Source organism: Balaenoptera physalus (assembly GCF_965194825.1).
Source record: "Balaenoptera physalus genome assembly, chromosome: 11".
Lineage (NCBI taxonomy): Eukaryota > Metazoa > Chordata > Mammalia > Artiodactyla > Balaenopteridae > Balaenoptera > Balaenoptera physalus.
Window position 1 is genome coordinate 79,021,559 of NC_138896.1, and position 24,019 is coordinate 79,045,577.

A 24,019-nucleotide genomic window follows, 5' to 3' on the forward strand; every position below is an offset into this window, starting at 1 on the left:
CTAATCATCAAGGAAATGCAAATCAAAACCACAATGAAATATCACCTCACACCTGTTAGGATGGGTATTATCAAAAAGATAAAAGATAATAAGTGTTGGTGAGAATAAGGAGAAAAGAGAACCCTTGTGCACTGGTGGTGGGAGTGTAAATTGGTCCAGCCATTATGGAAAATCCTCAAAAAACTAAAAATAGAACTACCATATGGTCCAGCAATGCCTTCTCTAGATACAGCACCCAAAGGAAATGAAATAAGTACCTCAAAGAGATATCTGTGCTCCCATGTTCATTGAAGCATTATTCACAATAGCCTAGATATGGAAACACCTAAGTGTCCCCTGGTGGATGAATGGATAAAGATATTGTGGTATATATATAATGGAATAATATTCATTCTTAAAAAAGAAAATCCTGCCATTTTCAACAACATAAACAAAACTTGAGGACTTTATGCTAAGTGAAATAAGCCAGACACAGAAAGGAAAAAACTGCATGATCTCACTTGTATGCAAAATCTAAAAGTTGAACACATAAAAAGAAGCAGAGAGTAAAACAGGTTACCAGGGGTGGGGAGGTGAGAGAAATGGGGAGATACTGGGCAAATAGTACAAAGTTACATCTATGCAGGATGAGTAAGTCTAGAGATCTAATGTACAACATGATGACTTTAGCTAATAATACTGATACAATATGTATCAGTACTGGAAATTTGCTAAGAGAGTAGATTTCAGGTGCTCTCATCACACACACACAAAAGTATGTTAACTATTTGAGGAGATATGTTAATTAGCTTGACTGTGGTAATCATTTCACTACATATATGTATATCAAATCAACATGTACACTTTAAGTATTATAATTTTTATTTTTAAAATTAAAAAAATTAAATGCATGCACACACATACACACACACACACCCCGCCCCAAGCAGAAGTATAACTAGGGAAATGTAAATAAGATCAATAGATATTATAATATAGTCTTGCAAAATGTTACCATGGGGGGACATTAGGTGAATGTATGTGGGATCTCTCTGTATTATTTCTTACAACTGCATGTGAATCATGGATTGTCATAATAAATATTCCAATTTTTTAAAAAAGTGGATACTACATGTCTAAGGAGAAACTGATTTTAGTTATTTATCCAACCATTCTGACTTCAGACTTAGTCAAACTGAATGGAAAGTAAAGAAATTTGAGTGTATAAGAGAATTATAGTGTTACCTTGCATTTTTTCTTACGAAGACTTAAAGTGGGCTGTATTAACCAGTCAAAAAGTCCTCTCAGAAGAGCTTGATGATCTGGTTCCTGTAGAGGTCCTTTCAGTGAATTCAACCAAGAAGACACAAGTGGTTCCCATCCCAACTGTGAGGGCTCCAAATAAATCATGCCACAGCGGCTTACAGTGGCAGGCTACAGAAAAAAGACAAGTTTTCCTTTTCTAATCTGGTAGTTATTAACTAATTCTTTGCATGACTTATAAGGCCCTTCATGATCTGGCTCCTATCTTCCTCTACAGCATTCACATACACTCGATGAAACCATTTGCAGTTACAGTTCCCCAGATATGGCACGGCTCCATGTCTCTGTAAGTTATCTTGTCATGATTTGGAATGCCCAGCCCCAACCAGTCTCTGCGGAGAAGTCTTACCCCTCAAAACCAGATCAAACACTCAAACATTTTCCACTGTCTTCCTCCTCTACCCATTCCTCTCTTGGGTGCTCGCCCCCTCCGTATTCTTAGAGCACTTAACATGTAGCTCTGTACTGGGATATATATATTTATTAGCATGGTTCTCATCCTTCCTAAATGAGCATACACTGTGTCTTATTCATCTTTGTATTCCTTGTGCCTAACTCCCTTTCTGACACATAATAAAAGGTACTTATTGACAAAGTGAACAAACGAATAAATGAACAAACAAAAACTACTGTTATATTAAATTATGAACTTACTGAGGCCTGGGAAAGGTCCATTGCTTCAAAGATGAGACTCATTTGAGGGGACATTTGAATGATTTCTCCACTCATAAGGCAGAGCTGAAGGCAATAATTTTTCAAATGTTTATTTTTAACAAATCTCAAACTTCTCAGGTAAAAATTTATTCTATTTATTAAAGTATCTCCTATGATATAATGGAATAAGTATTAGAATGGAAGCCAGAAAAATCTTAATTCTAGGTCTAGTTCTGTCAATTACTTACTAGGTAAGCAAATATATAATATCTCTGACTCTCAGTCTCTTCATCTATAAAAAGGGATAATTTTCCTCTCATAGAATTAGGGGAGAGGGGAACTACATGATATATTGAAAAAAATATAAAATCCTATATAAACGTCAGCTTTTGTTATTAAAAAATTACATGAAACACTCCTGATTTTATAAAGTTGTCATAAGACCTTTTTTATTAATAAAAAAAGAGAAATAGAAAAAATAGAGAATACTATGAACACTCACATACCCATCTCGTAGATTTAACCTATGTTAACATTTTGCCATATTTACTTAGTCTTTTTAAAAAGTATTTTAAAGATCATTACAAACATCATGGCATTTCACATCCAAATATGTCAATATTCATCTTTAAAAATAAGGACTTTTCTATATAACCACAATAACATTATCACATCTAACAAAATTACCAATAATTCCTTAATATCATCTAATACTCAGCCAATACTCAAATATTCCCAGTTGTATAAGAAATGTCTTTTCAACTGATTGATTCAAACCAAAATTCAATCAAGGACTATGCATTGGGCTTAATCTAAAACATTCCTCTTTAATCAAATATGTGAAAAACTGAATTTATCAACTGTGTCCTTTCTGCCAAATTCCTATCTTGTCCATTATTATTAAAGCCATTGTATCCTCTCAATCTCCTTGGCTTCCACCTTTGGAATTATCATTAACTTTTAATAATGTTGGTAATAATTATAAACTGTTGATACCCCAAATTAATTGCATTATTAAGTCTTCAAAATTCTTCCTCTACATTTATTTTTCAGTGCTTCATCTCTGATTCATTACTCTAATCCCAATTTTGCCCGTATCTAGTTCGTCAACAATGCAGCATTTAACATTTCTGGATCTGTTTCTTATCTGTAAAATGAATGAACGGTCTAGTGCTGGATTGTCCAATAAGACAGTCAGTAATCATATGTGGCTATTTATATTTCATTTTAATTAGATAAAATTTAAAATTCAGTTCTTCTATTGCACTTAGCCACATTTTAAATGCTCAACAGCCGCATGTGACTAGTAGCTACCTTATTGGACAGTGCAGATATGTCCATCACTACAGAAAGTTCTATTGGACAATGCTTGTCTAGAATACTTTTAAGTTTCTACCAGGCTGTTTCAGCAAACATTCTTCTTCTTGCTACAAATTTGGGAGGGGGAGTCAACATTCTCCTCGCTCCCCCATGCTATTTCCCAACTACTTCTATTCCATCCTCTATTACAGCCCTTGCTCCTTCGACAACTCCTGCTTGGCTAAAACCTTTGACAGCTGGCTCAGTCTCTTTCTCTCTACTATAACTCTGGCCTGATCCAATGTTCATAAGGGGAAACATCTCATTACAGCACCCCTGCTCCCTGCCTCCGGTATTTAACTACCTTGTCTTCACGTACATCTCCCCTACTCCACTCCAGCCATCCACCTTAGATACCTGGGACCTTCTCTCCTGGAACACTACACAATTCTGAGCATTCAAGTCTCTGCTCCATCCAGCTCTCTCACTCATTGACTCCTACTATATTTGCTCTTCATTTTCATAGAGATTTTCATATCCCTGTTGTTTTTACTTCTTTCTTTAGGTAGCTTCTGTTCTATGGTCCAGCATTTCTATCGTTCTCATGCCAATATCTTTAAAGTCTTTCTGTATTTCCAGTCTGGCAACATTATCTACACCCACATCCAAGGTGCTTAAATTGGTAGAGAAAAATCTCACACAGGCAGACTTTGGCACTATAGTTTATAACTCATGGTCTTCAACTCCATCAGGTTCTCCATAACACTCAGATATGCTTCTATGTTTTCCTAGGCAGCTGTCTTTCCCATTTTTCATGATGGCTAATTTAAATCTTCCCCTTTCTCCTTGAGTATACAAAGAACCAGGGCCTGCCACTGCACAAAGGAAAAATAAATCATCAAAAGGATTTGCCTTCAAATTTCCACTATCAAAGCCATACATTCACCTTTCCTGCTCTCCTCTCATCCAATATGAAACAATCCTTCCATTTGGCTCTGAATCCTTAGACTTGACTGGACTGATTAACCCCTCTCTTCTGAATCATCACTATTTCTCCTCTGTTTACTTTCCCCTTTAGTTCAATCAATATGACTGACTGACTGAATGAAAGAAAGAATATGAACAAATGACTAACCACCTATGATAAAGTACTGGAGTATATGTTTGAATGTTAATTAAATTAGTTTGCTTATTTAGTATTATAATTATTTCATAAAAGCAAAAAATAAATTGTGATATACTAACACAGTAGAGTACTAATACAGACACAAAAAGAATAATAAATAAATAAATAAAATAGATCTACAATATAAATATCACAGATCACTATACTGACCAAATGAAAGAAAACACTAAAGAGTATGATTCTATTTATACGAAGTTCAAGAACTGGTAAAACTATTTATCACAGTAGAAGTCAGAATAGTGATTGCCCCTTGGGGAGGGTATACTGATTGGGTAGGGACATGAGTGAACTTTGTAGGGGGCAATAAATTTTATGCACTTTTATTTAGGTGATGGTTATGTGAGTGTACACATATGTAAAAAAATCTTAGAATCTAAACTTAAACTTAGTGCACATTTTATACTTATGTTATCTCTCAATTAAAATAAATACTAGAAGACTTCCATTTTCTCTTTTTTTGTATATCTCATAGGTTTAAGGTAATGTACCACGTATAAGCACTCAAGCAACTGATGTTTTCAAAAAAGAATGAGGGCCAGGAGAAGCCTAAGGAGACATGATGACTAAATATGGTATCCTGGATAAGATCCTACAACCAGAAATGTGGGATTAGGTAAAACCAAGGAAATTTATATAAAGTATGGGCTTTAGTTAATAAGTATTAATATAGGTTCATTAATTGTGACAAATTTACTATACTAATGCAAGATGCTAATAATAAAGAAAACCATACCAAAAAAAAAAAAAAGAATGAGGGCTTTTTATTTTCTTCTAAAATATTAAAGTTCTATAAGAAACCTTAACACTGTAGTCGCTTAACTTATTGCCACCCATTACATTACTATGCTTTCCTGCTAATACAGTAATTTTAATACAGTAATACAGTACAGTACATTAATACAGTAATACAGTAATTTTAATATATTTCATTAAATTAATATATTCATTAATGAATTAATATTTCATTAATTTAATATATTTCATTCTAATTAAAAAATTAAGAACTTACTACAGCATAGTTTTCATTGAAAAGATAATTGATAAACTTATTCAATTTGGTGCATCCCTTATTTTAAATATATAGTCTGAGATAATTAGTTGTTGAACACATAACATTGTTTATGCCTATCTGCATCTGCTTTGCTTTTTTAATTGTGGTAAAAAAAATAACATAAATTTACCATATTAGCCATTTTTAACTTTACAGTTGAGTAGTGTTAAGTATATTCATATTGTGCATCTGTTTTGCTTTTAATCATGATGATTTACCTTTTTATTATCATCTAATACTGTGTTCATGCTCTCTATCCACAAAGTGTCAATGGGACCATCAAATACAACCCATTTCCGGTCAGGTGTTTCTGATAAGGCAAATTCTCTAAAAGTGTTAGCCACAATACCATCAGTCCACTGAGGAGGAAAAAAGGAAGAGTTGGAAAGTGTCCTTAAAAAACTGTAAAGTGATAATACAAAAACATTTCAAATTTCTTGGCTTAATGTGCATTGTCAATGAGAGTGGAGAATGTTTATACTGTAGATTACCTCATGGGACACTGGGTCAAATTGTCCAAAAAGTTGGCCCATAGTAATGGATTTGGGGTTTACAGTCCTATAAATGACCTTTTCTTCCTCTCCATAGCCACGTTCATTCATAAGAGTTAGAGTATCAGCCAGCATATGCAGAACTTTTGTTTTAGCAGCAAAAGGCTCTCCTACTAACATAAAACTATTAAGGAAAAGAAGTCATTATACAATAAGATTCTAAAAAATAATGGTAAATTAAATTATTTCCCTATATATAGGTATATAAAATTTTACCCTATGATAATTACTACATATAATTTTTGAAATTATATTAATTTTTCTCAGATATAAGGGAAATACATTTAACTTCTTAATTGATTGATCTCTAAATCAAATTCTCGACATTAATACCATTACCTACAAGATAATTAAAAATTTCCAAATGAAAATGGAAACTTAGTAACTGCATACTCAAAAAAATTTTTTTAATGACTTGGGGTTTCCTAAGCAGAGGAGAGGAGAAGATTCACTTTTCTTCTAGATTTCACTTGCTATAGTGCTCTTTGCCAAAAATTTCTGAATCTCCTCTCTCCTGGCGCATAGGATTCCTCACTCTCTTGTGAGAATACTAGGTGACTAAGGAGTAATAAATGGAAATGATGGGTGTTGCTTCTTAGGGAATAGATAATTACCACTGAGGGACCTTACAGAGCTCTCCTTTCCCTCTAGCACACCTGGGACGCACAATGTTGAGATGGTGGCTGCTCCAACAGCCTGGGACCTGAGTGATTATGATGAGCAGAACCTCCCTGTTAAACTATAATGGAAACAGTACGAATGAGAAATACATCTTTGTTTTTAAGTCACTAAGATTTGGGTGCTGATTGTTTCTATGGAATAACCTAGCCCATCCTTATTGATAGAAATTGGTAACTAGAAGGGCAAAAGGCATTCTTGCCATAATAAAAAAGACTAAAATAAGTGGCACTGGCTTAGAGGCTAGGTTGTGGGTGGCGGCTAAAGGATTGGCAATTAATATTATGCAATGATCAAACATTTGGTAAATTTATCCCTGAGATAACCTGGAAGATAGATAATATATCTAATGAAATTGTAGTTTTAAGGGAAAAGGATAGTGAACAGAATATTATTAGTATATATTGGCAGCTGATGGCTGTATTTAACAAGGAACTACAAAAAGAAATAAGCTTAAGAAAATATGGCCAGTTTGCAAGCAGGAATGAAAGTAGAGGGAGTTGAGAAATTCAGAGACTTGAGGGATTGAATGAGGTAATTTATTCTCACCTGCAATTGGTAAAACATAAATTGAGAAAATCTTTGAACAACAAAGATCAACTCAGCCTAGTATCAAGGATCAAATCAAGAGTAGGGCCATTGTATCACTTTATTAAAACCTATGAAAGATTAATATGGTTCCCAGTAATCATTTCAGGATGGTGAGATAATTTAGGGAAAATAGATTAAGGGTGGGACCCTCTCACCTAAGCCTAATATGTTCAAGGATACTACAAGGAAGTTTAGAAAGGTATGACTTAATAAGGACTATAGTTGTGGCTACTGGCACATGGAACTACCTGGAATCAAATAAAAATAAACTTATTAAATAGTTTTTGAGAGAGTTTACTGACAAAGAAACCATGAGTCTAGGCTAAAACACATGTGAATGTTTAAGATGTAAAGAAGACTCTTAGGTACTGAATGCATGAGGGTTGACTGTACTAATTCCCTCTATTATTATATATGTTTGAAAATTTATATAATACAAAGGTTTGGTTTTTTTTTAATTTTGCATTTAAAAAAATCATGACCTTTGAGACTTCAACTTTCTATAGGCAGTAAGTGGGCTGAAAACATTTCTCAGCTCCCAAGGATATTTTCTCTATTGTCCACCTCACATGTGACCAGGGAAGAAAATGGAGATAGAAAGACCTCTCAAAAGGCTGAACCAAAGTCCACAGAGCAGAGGTTACTGGAAAGCCTCTCTCAGGGAGCAAAATCAAGCAGAAATAGATAAAGGTTTTATGGGGATTTCAGTTTATACAATTGGTGGGGAAAGCTTTCTAAGGAAAAAAATATATATGTAATTACAAATACAAAAATGTCCACCGCCACTTTAATGACACCCTTTCCAATAAATTATATATAAAATGATTATGACTCCCTGGAGGGGCCTCTACAAATAAGAGGTTCTGAAGTTTAAACTCCAGTAGTTTCACAATCTATCTCTGGAACTGGGCTCCCACACGCACAGCTGGGTTTCAGAACTGCTACTGACAAGTGTTGGCTTTGTCTCTTATTCTTCAGTTTCTGAATGGGAGTATTTGCTCTGATAATCCTGCTCTGGTAAACCCACTATTATAATACTGGATGTATGCAGGGCAGATAACTTGTCTTTGTAGTTTTAGGTCTTTGGAGCAAGAAGAACAGCTTCCAAATCTGATACACAAACTATCACGCATCACCTAGAGATCCTATACTTTGAGTCTGGTTCATTGATTGATCAGAACTTTTAGGTTGTCTCCCTGGGAAAGGAAAAGTGTGTTCTACGTGCATGAAGTAGAGCAAATAACATATTTGATGATCAAAAGGGCAAACTGTGGTGGTCATTAGTGCTACATCACTGAATGAGTACTCCTTACCACTCCTTTTTGGACAGGCAACATGAGAGAGAAATAAAACTTTGTTTTTAAGCTACTGGAATGGAGATGGTGGGGAGGGGGGCGTTGTTCCCTAGCCTACCTAGCATACAAAGTTTGCTGAGTCTTTTAGTTCACAAATTTTAGTTGTTTTAATAGTTTAACTTAAAAAACAACATCTAACTATGGCAGACTATCTATAATCTATAATCTTACCCATGTCTAACAATCATCATCTCATATGTCTGAATCATTTTTTCAAGAAAAAATTTAACAGGCTGAAGATTATGTACTTTGCAGGCTTCATGAGCACATTCCAAAAATTCCTAAAATAAAAGAAAAATGGAATGCATTTCTACAAAATGATATTATAAATCATGTCATTCATGTCTTATAAATGTGGACTTTTCATTTAGAAATAAGAAAATTGTATCTTCTTATATTTATAAATTATTTCTTGAAACTTTATTTTTTAATTAAAAGGAGGAACAAATAAAATTAAAATACTTTAAAAATATTAGTATTCCCCATTATAAGTTATCAATGATTATGGCACCATAGCATTGGGTGTACGCTGCATGAAAACAACTCCTCTTAATAGTTTTTCCAGAATTTCACTTTTGGTTAGGATATAGAAGGACATGCCAAACAATCCTTCACACTATAGTAAATAGAAATAAACAGAGGTTACAAAAATTACAAAGCTTTTAAAGATACAGGAGCACTTTGGATGCAAATAAGTCTAAAGGAATTAAACTTCAGAAAGGGATGAGCCTTTCCTAGGTAAACACAGATCAACAGCTAATTTTGCCTCTGGGAGCAAGTATAGACATATTGGGCATTGGATTGAGCCTGCTATAGGCAGAGGGACTTTGTTGAAGTAAGGAGAAAATAACAGATATTTTAATGGTCATGTGGACTTATGTGAACTTCATAAAACTGGAGGAGCCTCAAATGCAAAGCTGGTTTTTCCACGGCCTATGCTTTTGCTGAGTCTGAAGTGACATAAGAAATCAAAGGCTTAGCTAGAAAGGCACATAGAGAGAGATTTTCTTAGTCTTCAGATGCTTATATCCCAGAATGCTGCTATAGGAAGGGCCTTATTATACAATAGGACAATTTTCACTCTAAAGACATTTGAAACCAGAGGTAAACTAAAGCTCAATAATTCTGAAACAAAACTCTGGCTTAGGTCAACTCCTGATTGAACTGATCAACAGCTCAATCTAGCGATCTGAAAAAGGAAAAGCATGGTTTTTCTGCAGAAAAATAATACCAGTTCAGCCTCTACAATTATTTTCTATACAATTTTTAATACAAGTCATGAGAAAAAAAAGCTGATGATCAGTAGAAAAAAAAATTAAATAAAACAAAATCACAGTTGACCTAGATGTTATAATTAGCAGACAAAACATTAAAATAACTTTTGGGACTTCCCTGGTGGTCCAGTGGTTAAGACCCTGTGCTCCCAATACAGGGGGCACGGGTTCGATCCCTGGTCAGGGAACTAGATCCTGCATGCCTCAACTAAAGGAGCCCACATGCTGCAACAAAGATCCTGCACATGGCAATGAAGATCCCGTGTGCCACTACTAAGACCTGGCACAGGCAAATAAATAAATAAATATTTACAAATAAATAAATAACTTGTATAAATGTATAAAAGAAAATGGACAATATGACAAAAAATAGATGAAAAATGAAGAATTTAAGCAAAGATATGGGATCTCTTAATAAAACCAAATTGGATACACTAAAACTGAAAAAAATAAAATATGTGAAATTAAGAATTCATTGGGGAGCTGGAGTCAAGATGGCAGTGTGGGAAGACGTGGAGTTAGCTTCTCCCCACAAATAGGGCGCCTTCCCTCAGCTGGTGGGGGACTCCAACGCCCAAGGAGATGGGAGGAACCCCAAAGTGAACCAGTAGGACGTAGGGGGACTGACAGGGGAGGAGAAGTGGAAGCCAGACAGGATTGGCACCCCTGAGGCAGGGAAGATCAGGAGAGGCAGGTGGGAGGGACTCTCCGGGAAGAGCAGGACAGGAGTAGAGGGTGATCGCTTGGCCCACTCGGGCTGGGGAGCCTGCTGAGCTCCCAAGAGGGTACCCCCCCTCCAAAGCCCCGCATGGGTCCTGGGAGCATAGGAGGGAGGTCAGGGAGATCAGGAGAGGCAGGTAGGAGGGGCCCTCCCACACTGGAGGAGCAGGAGAGGAGAGGAGGGTGTTTGCCCTGCCCAATCGAGCCCAGGAAGCCTGCTGGGCTCCCAGGTGAGGTCCCCTGTCCTCTGAGACCAGGGGTGGGGGGCATGCCTGGGCGCCTTCTGTTTCTTGAACCTAAGCCCCAGCCCCCACAGCCCCAGGGCCTTTTCCAGCCCTGTGGGTACTAAGCATAGGCCCCACCCACCACCCAAACCTTGCCCTTGCTTAGGCCCCACCCTCCACAGCCAAGGCCTTCCCTTCTCCCCCTTTTTTTTTTCTTTTCCCTCCTCCTCTTTTTTACTATTGTGCTCTTGATGTACCTTCCGGTTGTTGATTCATCTATATTTTCATTTTTATATTCTTTCTAAAATATCTGTTAAGTTTCCTAGTCTAATTTTATTTTTTACTTTGTTATTGTTCTCTTTTTTTTTGCCACCCCACATGGCTTGCAGGATCTTGGGTCATGAGCTGGGGATTGCACGGAAGCTCTGCAGTAGGAGCTCCAAGTCTGAACCACTGGACTAACAGAGAACCTCAGACCCCAGGTAATATTCATCAGAGTGAGGTCTCACAGAGTTCCTCATCTCAGCACCAAGATCCAGCTCTACCCAATAGCCTACAAACTCCAGTGCTGGAAGCCTCAGGCCAAACAACCAGTAAGACAGGAACACAATCCCATTCATTAAAAAAAAAAAAAAAAAAAAAAAAAGAGAGAAGGCAAAAAAATATGTCACAGATGAAGGAGCAAGGTAAAAACCTATAAGACCAAAAAAATGAAGAGGAAATAGGAGGCAATCTACCTGAAAAAGAATTCAGAGTAATGATAGTAAAGATGATCCAGAATCTTGGAAATAGAATGGAGGCACGGATTGAGAAAATACAAGAAATGTCTAAAAAAGATCTAGAAGAACTGAAGAACAAACAAACAGAGATGAACAACACAATAACTGAAATGAAAAATACACTAGAAGGAATCAATAACAGAATAACTGAGGCAGAAGAACAGATAAGTGACCTGGGAGACAAAATAGTGGAGATAACTGCTGAGGAGCAGAATAAAGAAAAAAGAATGAAAAGAATTGAAGACAATCTCAGAGACTTCTGGGACAACACTAAACACACAAACATTTGAATTATAGGGGTCCCAGAAGAAGAAGAGAAAAAGAAAGGGTCTGAGAAAATATTTGAAGAGATTATAGTCGAAAACTTCCCTAACATGGGAAAGGAAAGAGTCACCCAAGTCCAAGAAGCACAGAGAATCCTATACAGGATAAACCCTACGGAAAACACACCAAGACACATATTAATCAAACTAACAAAAATTAAATTCAAAGAAAAAATATTAAAAGCAACAAGGGAAAAACAAAAAAATAACATACAAAGGAATCCCCATAAGGTTATCAGCTGATTTTTCAGTGGAAACTCTGCAGGCCAGAAGGGAGTGGCAGGATATACTTAAAGTGATGAAAGAGAAAAACCTATAACCAAGATTACTCTACCCAGCAAGGATCTCATTCAGATTCAATGGAGAAGTCAAAAGCTTTTCAGACAAGCAAAAGATAAGAGAATTCAGCACCACCAAACCAGCTTTACAGCAAAGGCTAAAGAAACTTCTTTAGGTGGGAAACACAAGAGAAGAAAAAGACCCACAAAAACAAACCCAAAACAATTAAGAAAATGGTAATAGAAACATATATATCAATAATAACCTTGAATGTAAATGGATTAAATGCCCCAAACAAAAGACACAGACTGGCTGAATGGATACAAAAACAAACCTATATATATGCTGTCTACAAGAGACCCACTTCAGACCTAGGGACACATACATACTGAAAGTGAAGGGATGGAAAAAGATATTCCATGCAAATGGAAATCAAAAGAAAGCTGGAGTAGCAATACTCATATCAGGTAAAACAGACTTTAAAATAAAGACTATTACAAGTGATAAAGAGGGACACTACATAATGATCAAAGATTTATCCAAGAAGAAGATATAACAATATATTTATGCACCCAACATAGGAGCACCTCAATACATAAGGCAAATGCTAACAACCATGAAAGGACAAATCGACAGTAATACAATAATAGTAGGTGACTTTAACACCCCACTTACTCCAATGGACAGATCATCCAAACAGAAAATAAATAAGGTAACACAAGCTTTAAATGACACAATAGACCAGATAGATCTAATTTATATTTATAGAACATGCCACCTAAAATTGGCAGAAGACACTTTCTTCTCAAGTACAAACGGAACATTCTCCAGGACAGATCACATCTTAGGTCACAAATCAAGCCTCAGAAAATTTAAGAAAATTGAAATTGTATCAAGCATCTTTTCTGACCACAACGCTATGAGACTGGAAATCAATTACAGGGAAAAAAACTGTAAAAAACACAAATACATGGAGGCTAATCAGTGCGCTACTAAATAACCAAGAGATCACGGAAGAAATCAAAGAGGAAATCAAAAAATAGCTAGAGACAAATGACAACAAAAACACGACGACCCAAAATCTATGGGATGCAGCAAAAGCAGTTCTAAGAGGGAAGTTTATAGCAATTCAATCTCATCTCAAGAAGCAAGAAAAATCTCAAATAAACAATTTAACCCTACACTTAAAACAACTAGAAAAAGAAGAAAAAAGAAAACCCAAAGTCAGTAGAAGGAAAGACATCTTAAAGATCAGAGCATAAATAAATGAAATAGAAAAGAAGAAAACAATAGCAAACATCAATAAAACTAAAAGCTGGTTCTTTAAGAAGATAAACAAAATTGATAAACCCTTAGCCAGACTCATTAAGAAAAAAAGGGAAAGGATGCAAATCAATAAAATTAAAAATGAAAAGGGAGAAATCACAATTGACACTGCAGAAATACAAAGGATTATAAAAGACTACTACAAACAACTATATGCCAATAAAATGGACAACCACGAAGAAATGGACAAACTCTTGGAAAGGTACAATTTTCCAAGACTGAACCAGGAAGAATTAGAAAATATAAACAGACCTATCACAAGTAATGAAATTGAAACCATAATTAAAAATCTTACAACAAACAAAAGTCCAGGACCAGTTGTCTTCACAGGTGAATTCTATCAAATATTTAGAGAAGAGCTAACACCGGTCCTTCTCAAACTCTTCCAAAAAATTGCAGAGGGAGAAACACTCCCAAATTCATTCTACGAAGCCACCATCACCCTGATACCAAAACCAGAAAAAGATACCACAAAAAAAAGAAAATTATAGACCAATATCACTGATGAACATAGATGCAAAAATCCTGAACAAAATACTATCAAACAGAATCCAACATCACATTAAAAGGATCATACACCATGATCAAGTGGGATTTATCCCAGGGATGCAAGGATTTTTCAATATATGCAAATCAGTCAATGTGATACACCACATTAACAAATTAAGGAATAAAGCTATATGATCATCTCAACAGATGCAGAAAAAGCTTCTGACAAAATTCAACACCCATTTATGATAAAAACTCTCCAGAAAATGGGCATAGAGGGAACCAACCTCAACATAATAAACGCCATATACGACAAACCCACAGTGAGCATCATACTCAATGGTGAAAAACTGAAAGCATTTCCTCTAAGATCAGGAACTAGACAAGGATGTCCACTCTCGCCACTCTTATTCAACATAGTTTTGGAAGTTCCAGCCACAGCAATCAGAGAAGAAAAAGAAACAAAAGGAATACAAATTGGAAAAGAAGAAGTAAAACTGTCACTGTTTGCAGATGACATGATACTATACATAGAGAATCCTAAAGATGCCACCAGAAAACTACTACAACTAATCAATGAATTTGGTAAGGTTGCAGGATACAAAATTAATGCACAGAAATCTCTGGCATTCCTATACAACAACAACGAAAAACCAGAAAGAGAAATTAAGGAAACACTCCCATTGACCATTGCAACAAAAAAGAATAAAATACCTAGGAATAAACCTGCCTAAGGAGGCAAAAGACCTGTACTCGGAAAACTACAAAACACTGATGAAAGAAATCAAAGATGACATAAACAGATGGAGAAATATACCATGTTCTTGGATTGGAAGAATCAATATTGTGAAAATGACTATACTACCCAAAGTAATCTACAGATTCAATGCAATCCCTACCAAACTACCAATGGCATTCTTCACAGAATTAGAACAAAAAATTTTACAATTCGTATGGAAGCACAAAAGACCCCAAATAGCCAAAGCAATCCTGAGAAAGAAAAATGGAGCTGGAGGAATCAGTCTCCCCAACTTCAAACTATACCACAAAGCTACCGTAATCAAGACAGTATAGTACTGGCACAAAAACAGAAATATAGGTCAATGGTACAAGATAGAATGCCCAGAGATAAACCCACGCACAGATGGGCACCTAATTTACGACAAAGGAGGCAAGAACATACAATGGAGAAAAGACAGCCTCTTCGATAAGTGGTGCTGGGAAAACTGGACACCTACATGTAAAAGAACGAAATTAGAACACTCCCTAACACCGTACACAAAAATAAACTCCAAATGGATTAAAGACTTAAATGTAAGACCAGACACTATAAAACTCTTAGAGGAAAACATAGGAAAAACACTTTTTGACATAAACCACAGCAAGATCTTTTTGACCCACCTCCTAGAGTAACAGAAATAAAAACAAAAATAAACAAATGGGACTTAAAAGCTTTTGCACAGCAAAGGAAACCATAAATAAGATCAAAAGACAACCCTCAGACTGGGAGAAAATACTTGCAAATGAAACAACAAAGGATTAATGTCCAAAATATACAAACAGCTCATGGAGCTCAATATCAATAAAACAAACAATCCACCTAAAAATTGGGCAGAAGACCTAAATAGACATTTCACCAAGGAAGACATACAGATGGCCAAGAGGCACATGAAAAGATGCTCAACATCACTAATTATCAGAGAAATGCAAATCAAAACTACAATGACGTATCACCTCATGCTGGTCAGAATGGCCATTGTCAAAAAATCTAGAAACAATAAATGCTGGAAAGGGTGTGGGAAAAGGGAACCCTCTTGCACTGTTGGTGGGAATGTAAATTGATACAACCACAATGGAAAACAGTATGGAGGTTCCACAAAAAACTAAAAATAGAACTACCATATGACCCAGCAGTCCCACTACTGGGCATATACCCTGAGAAAACCATAATTCAAAAAGAATTATGTGCTGAAGTGACTATACCACAATGTTCACTGCAGCACTTTTTACAATAGCCAGGACATGGAACCAACCTAAATGTCCATTGACAGATGAATGGATAAATAAGATGTGGCACATATATACAATGGAATATTACTCAGCCATAACAATAAACGAAATTGAGTTATTTGTAGTGAGGTGGATGGACCTAGAGTCTGTCATACAGAGTGAAGTCAGAAAGTAAAAAACAAATACCGTATGCTAACGCATATATATGGAAGCTAAAAAAAAAAAAATGGTACTGATGAACCTAGTTGTAGGGTAGGAATGAAGAGGTAGACATAGAGAATGGACTTGAGGACATGGGGTGGGAGGGGGAAGCTGGGGTGAAATGAGAGTAGCATAGACATATATACACTACCAAATGTAAAATAGTTGTCTGGTGGGAAGCAGCAGCATAGCACAGGGAGATCAGCTCGGTGCTTTGAGGTAACCTAGAGGGGTGGGATAGGGAGGATGGGAGGGAGGCTCAAGAGGGAGGGGATATGGGGACATGTGTATGCATATGGCTGATTCGCTTTGTTGTGCAACAGAAACTAACACAGTATTGTGAAGCAATTATACTCCAATACAGATCTATTTAAATAAATAAATAATTCATTGGATAGGGACTTCCCTGGTGGTCCAATGGTTAAGACTCTGTGCTTCCATTGCAGGGGGAGAGGGTTCGATCCATTGTCAGGGAACTAAGATCCCACATGCCCCATGGTGCAGTACTCGTCCCCCCCCCCCAAAAAAAGAAAAGAATTCATTGGATAGGTTTATCAGCAGAATGAACAAAGCCAAGGAAAGGATCATTAATCTTAAAGACAGGTCAATAAAATTATCCAAACTAAAGTACAGATAATAAAAATCAAAAAACAAAAACAGAGCATAAGAGATGTGAGATGACATAAAATATTCTAACATTCATGTAACTGGAGCCCCAGAAGGACAGGGGAGAGAAAATAGGGTAGAAGAAATATTTTAAAAGATAATTACTGAGAATTTTCTGGAGAAAGATAGCAATACACAGATTCAAGAAGTGCAGCAAATCCCACGTAGGATACGTAAAAAGCAAACCACACTAGGCACATAGTCAAGCAAGGAAAGAAAGAAAATATTTCAAACAGCCAGAGGCGAAAAAACATATTACATTCAAGGAAATATACATAAGAAAAATTCCTGACTTCTAAGCATAACAATGAAAGCCAAGAATTAATGGAATAACATCTTTAAAATGATGGGGGGGGGTAGACTCCTGCCAATCTAGACTTCTATACCTAGTGAAAATATTCTTCAAAAAATGAAGTCTAAATAAAGATATTTCAAAACAAAAACTGAGAGAATTTGTTGCCAGAAGACTCAACATGTACACAATAAATACTGAAGAAAGTTCTTAAAGTTGAAGGGAAAAGATCCCAGTTTAAAGCACATATCTGCTGGAAGAAATTAAAAAACACTAGAAAGGGTAAATATAAAAGACTTTTTTTTTTCGAATACTAATACCTAAAGCAAAAAATGTGGAGTTTATAACGTATATAGAAGTAAAATACGTGACAACAGTACAATGGGCAGAGATGAGTGGATAATGGAATTATACCACTTAAAATTCTTGTATTGTGTCTGAAATGGTTCAGAATACAAACCTGAGGTAAACTGTCATAAATCAAGGATGTGTATTGCAATCTGTGAGTGACCACTGACATAAAATTAAAAAGCCAACACAGAAGATTAATGAAGTTAATAAACATTACCTGAAACCCAAAAGAAGTCAGTAGATGAAAAACAAAGTAATACGGTACATATTAAAAAGCAAGATATTATAGTTAAGACGGGCATACCTCAGAGATATTGTGGATTTGGTTCAGATCACAGCAATAAAGTAAATATCTCAATAAAGCAAGTCACACAAATTTTTTGGTTTCCCAGTGCATATAAAAGTTATGTTTACACTATCCTGTAGTCCAGTGGTCCCCAACCTTTTTGGCACCAGGGACTGGTTTTGTGGAAGACAATTTTTCCACAGACAGGTGTGGGGTTGTGGAGGGGATAGTTCAGGCGGTAATGTGGTAATGTGAGCGCCGGGGAGAAATAGGGATTGATAGATGAAGTTTCCCTGGCTTGCTCACCTCCTGCTGTGCGGCCCAGAGGCCGTGGACCAACACCAGTCCGAGGACCAGGAGTTGGGGACCCCTGCTGAGTCTATTAAGTGTGCAATAGCATTATGTCTAAAAAACAATGCACATACCTTAATTAAAAATACTTTTTTGGGGGGCTTCCCTAGTGGCGCAGTGGTTGAGAATCTGCCTGCCAATGCAGGAGACACAGGTTTGAGCCCTGGTCTGGGAAGATCCCACATGCCGCAGATCAACTAGGCCCGTGAGCCACAACTACTGAGCCTGCGCATCTGGAGCCTGTGCTCCGCAACAAGAGAGGCCGTGACAGTGAGAGGCCCGCGCACTGCGATGAAGAGTGGCCCCCACTCGCCACAACTAGAGAAAGCCCTCACACAGAAACAAAGACCCAATGCAGCCATAAATAAATAAATTAATTAATTACTTAAAAAAAAATACTTTTTTGGGGCTTCCCTGGTGGTGCAGTGGTTGAGAATCTGCCTGCTAATGCAGGGGACATGGGTTCGAGCCCTGGTCTGGGAAGATCCCACATGCCGTGGAGCAGCTAAGCCCGTGCGCCACAACTACTGAGCCTGCGCGTCTGGAGCCTGTGCTCCGCAACAAGAGAGGCCGCGATAGTGAGAGGCCCACGCACCGCGATAAAGAGTGGCCCCCACTTGCCACAACTAGAGAAAGCCCTCGCACAGAAACGAAGACCTAACACAGCCAAAAATAAATATAAATAAAAATAATAAAAATTAAAAAAAAAAGAAAGCATTTTCCTTTAAAAATAATACTTTTTTGCTAAAAAAATGCTAACCATCATCTGAGCCTTCAGTGAGTCACATCAGTAACATCAAAGATCACTGATCACAGATCACCATAACAGATATAATAATAAAGAAGAATTTTCAAAATTTCAAGAATTACCAAAATGTGACACAAAGACAAGAAGTGAGCAAATATTGGGAAAATGGCACTGATAGACTTGCTTGACACAGGGTTGCCAAAAACCTTCAATTTGTAAAAAAAACACAGCATCTGCAAAGCGCAATAAAATGAGGTATGCTTGTAGTATTTTTTTTTCTATGACCCTGGCTCCCCTGCAGCTCAGTTGCAGGCATACACAGTTGCTCAGCCACACACCTCCCAGCACTGACTCCTAGTAGTGTTTTTCAAACTGGATTCTATGAATCCATGAAACTATTTGCTATATTCATAGGAGTACAAGAGTTCTCCAAGAGAATATTAAAATTTTGTATTTTCATTTTGATTTAAAAAATCATATTAGCGTATCTTGAATCATCTTGATAATCACCTGTGGTATAATACTAAAATATATAGAGTCTTTGTCCCTGGTTCCTGGCACAGAGCTCCTAAAACTCTTGGAATTTTCTGAGTGATAGTAGTGTCTTTTGTTATTCATAAAGAGTCCTTTACAATAACACCTGAGTTTATGCTAATGAGGTGACGTTGTGGGAACCTAGATAGCTTCAGGATTGGGCTGGTCACCAAAAAGACCCAGTGACTAGAGGGTTGGAACTTTCAGCCCTACCAACCTTTGGGGAAGAAGGGGCTGATGATTGAACTCTATAAAAATTCTTGAACAATGAGATTCAAGAGCTTCCGGTACAGGGAGGGTGACTCTCCCTGAAAGGGCACGGAAGCTCCACGCTGCCACCTGCCCATACCACGCTCTATACATTTCTTCCATTTGGTTGTTCCTGAGTTGTATCCTTTATGATAAACTGGTAAGCAGAAGTAAATTGTGTTCCTGAGTTCTGTGGGCTGTTCTAGCAAATTATTAAACCTGGGTGGGGAGGGGTCAGGGAAACCCCTGGTTTATAGCCCGTCAGTCAGAAGTACAGGTGGCCCAGGACTTGAGACTTCTGTATGAAGTGAGAGGCAGTCTTGTAGGACTGACACTAACTTTAGGCAGTTAGTGTCAGAATTGAATTGAATTTTTGAACACCCAGAGGGTGTCTAGAGAATCAGAGAATTAGTTGTTGGTATTGGAAAACAGCCTAGAATCACCTTATTCTGATCCTGCCATAGGACGTATAGGAGTATTTGAATTTGAAGATTAAAAAAAAAAAAAAAAAAAGAAGGTTAACATTCACAGCAAGATGGATGGACCTAGAGATATCATACTAAGTGAAGTAAATCAGACAGAGAAAGACAAATATTATATGATAACACTCACATATGTAATCTAAAAAATAATACAAATGAATCTATATGCAAAACAGAAACAGACTCACAGACACAGAAAACAAACTTCCGGTTACCAAAGGGGAAAGTGACGGGGAAGGGATAAATTAGGAGTTTGGAATTAACAGATACAAATTCCTATACATAAAATAGATAAGCAACAAGGATTTACTGTATAACACAGGGAACTATATTCAATATCTTGTAATAACCTATAATGGAAAATAATCTGAAATGTATATATATAACTGAATCACTTTGCTGTACAAAAAAACTATAGGATGTTTTACCACTTTCAGTTTATCATCTTTTCTACCTGCGGAGGTATATAATAGTATTATAGTATACATAGTAGTAAATATTATAAATCACAAGATAGGAAATAAAATATGTATTCTCTTACAATAAACATTATCTTTGACCTGAATCTTGTTAACCCTACTATCGTATAAGGTACAAAATTTACTCTTCCTCATTAATTAAAGTGGCCAAAATAGGGGTTTATCCTCCAAACAGAATAAGTCACTCATTTAATAAAACTTGGAAAACTATTGAGTCACCAGATGAATTTATTTGCAGAACAAGTCATTCTCACAGGTTTACTTACATGATAGTCAGCTTCAGGAAGTTTAACACCAGGAAATAAGTCACTAGTTATTCCATTAAATAAGGGTATATCATGTGATAAAAACTTTGGTTCATTTACATCTTTAATTGATCGCAGAAGCTAAAACCATCCAAAAAGTGCAAGATAAGTTAATTGCCAGTATTTGCCCTTCTCTCACCCCCACCCCACCAAAGTCAAAGTTTCTTTTACATTGTTCCATGGAATCCCCATACTAAAAAGCCAATACTACACTTATCAAACCTAATGGTCCTTGGATTCATACAAAGTATAATGAAAAACAGAACCTCAAAACTATCATTTCAACCCCATGTAAAAAGGCTCAAAGCAAACAACTCTCTTATCTGCCTATCTATAGTTCATGATCAACCTTGCTGAAAAAGTTATCTTTCTACAGATACTTTCACAATGTGTATATTTAATACTTACAAGTATATCTTCATTTTCATTTGGAAATTTTAGTTTTAGGTTTCCAGCAGCCACTAAAACTGCTTTTACTGCTCGCATTCCATAGTCATAATGAAACTGTGATGAGAGCTGCTCTGAGCAGAGCCTGTAGGTCATTACTATCTTCACAGACAGAGGTTTTGCATTCAAAAATCCATAGGAGTAGAGGGAGATTTCTGCTATGAGGGCATAGTTTGGAACCATCATAGCCACTGTTCTAAAAAGAACCTGAAGTATATAATAAATGAAATATATTATTTACCTAAAGGAAACCATTTTTAAAGCTGAGCATAAGCACCCAAAGATAACGTATTGATATTCAAGTTTATTCCCCCAGTGCAGCACCTTTTCATTAACTTTGTAATTTTTTCAGTAGCACTTTAACAGTTTTATGTACTCTAATATTTTTTTTAGACATCTAAAAAAGTTTTTAGAGGTTTACCTTATAGCAAATGGAAAAGGTAAAAGGGAGATTACAAATACATGTGAGAAAATTATACCATTTTGAGTAGATTATGCTGTTACTTTTGATTACCAAATTTACACTCTTTAAAAAAATATTACCTTAAGATTATCCGGTAATTCAGAACGTCCTGCATAGCCAGGATTCATAGTAATAGCTACAAAACAGTTTGGATTGAGCTTAAGTTCTGTCCCTTCAAAAATAAACACTTCTAGCTTCTGTTGAATGGCTCTCTGAATGCAAAGAATCTGTTGAGCTACCACTGACAGCACTTCCAATTCAATTCGATTAAATTCATCAAAGCAAGCCCAAGCACCAGAAGAAGCCAATCCTTTAAAAAACTGAGGACAAGAAAAAAGGAGATGATTTTCGTAGGAAAGGGCATCATTTGTTAAAACAAAAATTTAACCTTTTAAAGTCAAAAGTGACAGTTAATAAAAGCCCCAAGGATAAAAACGTCTTTACCCCTAAAAAAAAAAAAAAAAAAAAAGGTCAAGTAATGCTTAAACCACATTCAGTGTTTTAAACGAGTTTGCTTCAGTTTATCCAGTTTGACCTAGCTGTAAATTTGTAACATTTAATATGTAACTTTACCTTTCCCATTGCTAGATAATCTAGCCCATCTGAACAGTTGAATACCACACACTGTACAGCAAGAGCTTTAGCCAAGTCCTTAGTGGTTTCAGTTTTTCCTGTGCCTGCTGGCCCTTCTGGAGCACCTCCAAGGTTTAAATAGAAGGCACCTATCTGAAAAGAAAAATAAACGTGAAAAGAAATCCATGCTTAACTGAAAACAAACAAAAAACCCTATAATAGGACAATTGCTTATAAAGTGGATTTAGTCTTATTTGTAGCTTCAGAGAGGCAGTAATACAATTACATCATTCAGTTAATTTTTAGTACTCAATTTTCTAGCTGCACAAAGAAAAAGCAGTTTAAAGGATCTAAAAAAAAGTGAAACTGTATCAAAGTCTCCTTATTTTCTAATACTTCATGTGTATCCCATTTGCCTTTAAAAACAAAGAGAATCCAGCCTTGAAGTGTTAACATTTAGTCAGAAAAGTTTAATTAGAAGTGCTTATGGAGGGACTTCCCTGGTGGCGCAATGGTTAAGAATCTGCCTGCCAATGAGGGGTACATGGGTTCGAGCCCTGGTCCGGGAAGATCCCACATGCCACGGAGCGACTAGACGCGTGTGCCACAACTAGAGCCCCCGGAGGGGCCACCGCAGTGAGGAGCCCGCACACCGCGGCGGGGAGTGGCCCCTGCTCGCTGCAGCTGAAGAGAGCCCGCAAGCAGCGACGAGGACCCAATGCACCCAGAGTTGAATGAATAAACCAATTAATTAAAAAAAAAAGAGAAAAAGAAAGAGGGCTTCCCTGGTGGCGCAGTGGTTGAGAATCTGCCTGCTAATGCAGGGCACATGGGTTCGAGCCCTGGTGTGGGAAGATCCCACATGCCGCGAAGCGACTAGGCCCGCAAGCCACAATTACTGAGCCTGCGCGTCTGGAGCCTGTGCTCCGCAACAAGAGAGGCCGCAGTAGTGAGAGGCCCGCACACTGCAATGAAGAGTGGCCCCTGCTCGCCGCAACTAGAGAAAGCCCTCGCACAGAAACGAAGACCCAACACAGCCATAAATAAATAAATAAATAAAATTTAAAAAAAAAAAGAGAGAGATCTCCTATAAAATAAAGTAATATAAAATTAAAAAAAGAAGTGGTTATGGAGATGGTTGTAGACATCAATGATGACAACCTCTACTGCTAGCTGCAAAGAGAGAAAACACCTAAAAGTGAGGGTCATAAATGGGGGCCCATCAGTGGGAAAATAAACAGATGACCTACTATATAAGTTTGTCTATGATTCACCCTCGCTGTTGCATTCCACTCTTGGTATGTTCTTCATTTTCTCCATCCCCATAGCATTGTTCTGTACTTCTCTAACCAGTAGTATCAGTTTCAACCTTGTGAAACCCAGAGTAGTTATCAGTTACCCACTGATAAATGGTAAACTGTGACCTACCTTCGCTGGTTGGACTCACTTTTATTGTTTTTATGAAAGCTGGCGTATCCTCCAAGCGTCCTGTAGCCTGGGC

The 24,019-nt window shown here is 36.8% G+C and overlaps 1 protein-coding gene across 1 annotated transcript in view; it reads right to left on the minus strand.

The window, feature by feature from the left end:
• The window catches only part of DNAH12 (dynein axonemal heavy chain 12), a 235,762-nt gene that overhangs the window by 97,850 nt on the left and 113,893 nt on the right, over positions 1 to 24,019 (minus strand). The window contains exons 27-35 of the mRNA XM_082412044.1: positions 22,519 to 22,671; positions 22,026 to 22,265; positions 21,444 to 21,689; positions 20,997 to 21,116; positions 8,839 to 8,948; positions 5,984 to 6,167; positions 5,711 to 5,851; positions 1,957 to 2,040; positions 1,225 to 1,413 (exon numbers count right to left, since the gene is read on the minus strand). Of these exons, the coding sequence (XP_082268170.1) occupies positions 1,225 to 1,413; positions 1,957 to 2,040; positions 5,711 to 5,851; positions 5,984 to 6,167; positions 8,839 to 8,948; positions 20,997 to 21,116; positions 21,444 to 21,689; positions 22,026 to 22,265; positions 22,519 to 22,671 (1,467 nt within the window). The remainder of the gene's footprint in view (positions 1 to 1,224; positions 1,414 to 1,956; positions 2,041 to 5,710; positions 5,852 to 5,983; positions 6,168 to 8,838; positions 8,949 to 20,996; positions 21,117 to 21,443; positions 21,690 to 22,025; positions 22,266 to 22,518; positions 22,672 to 24,019) is intronic.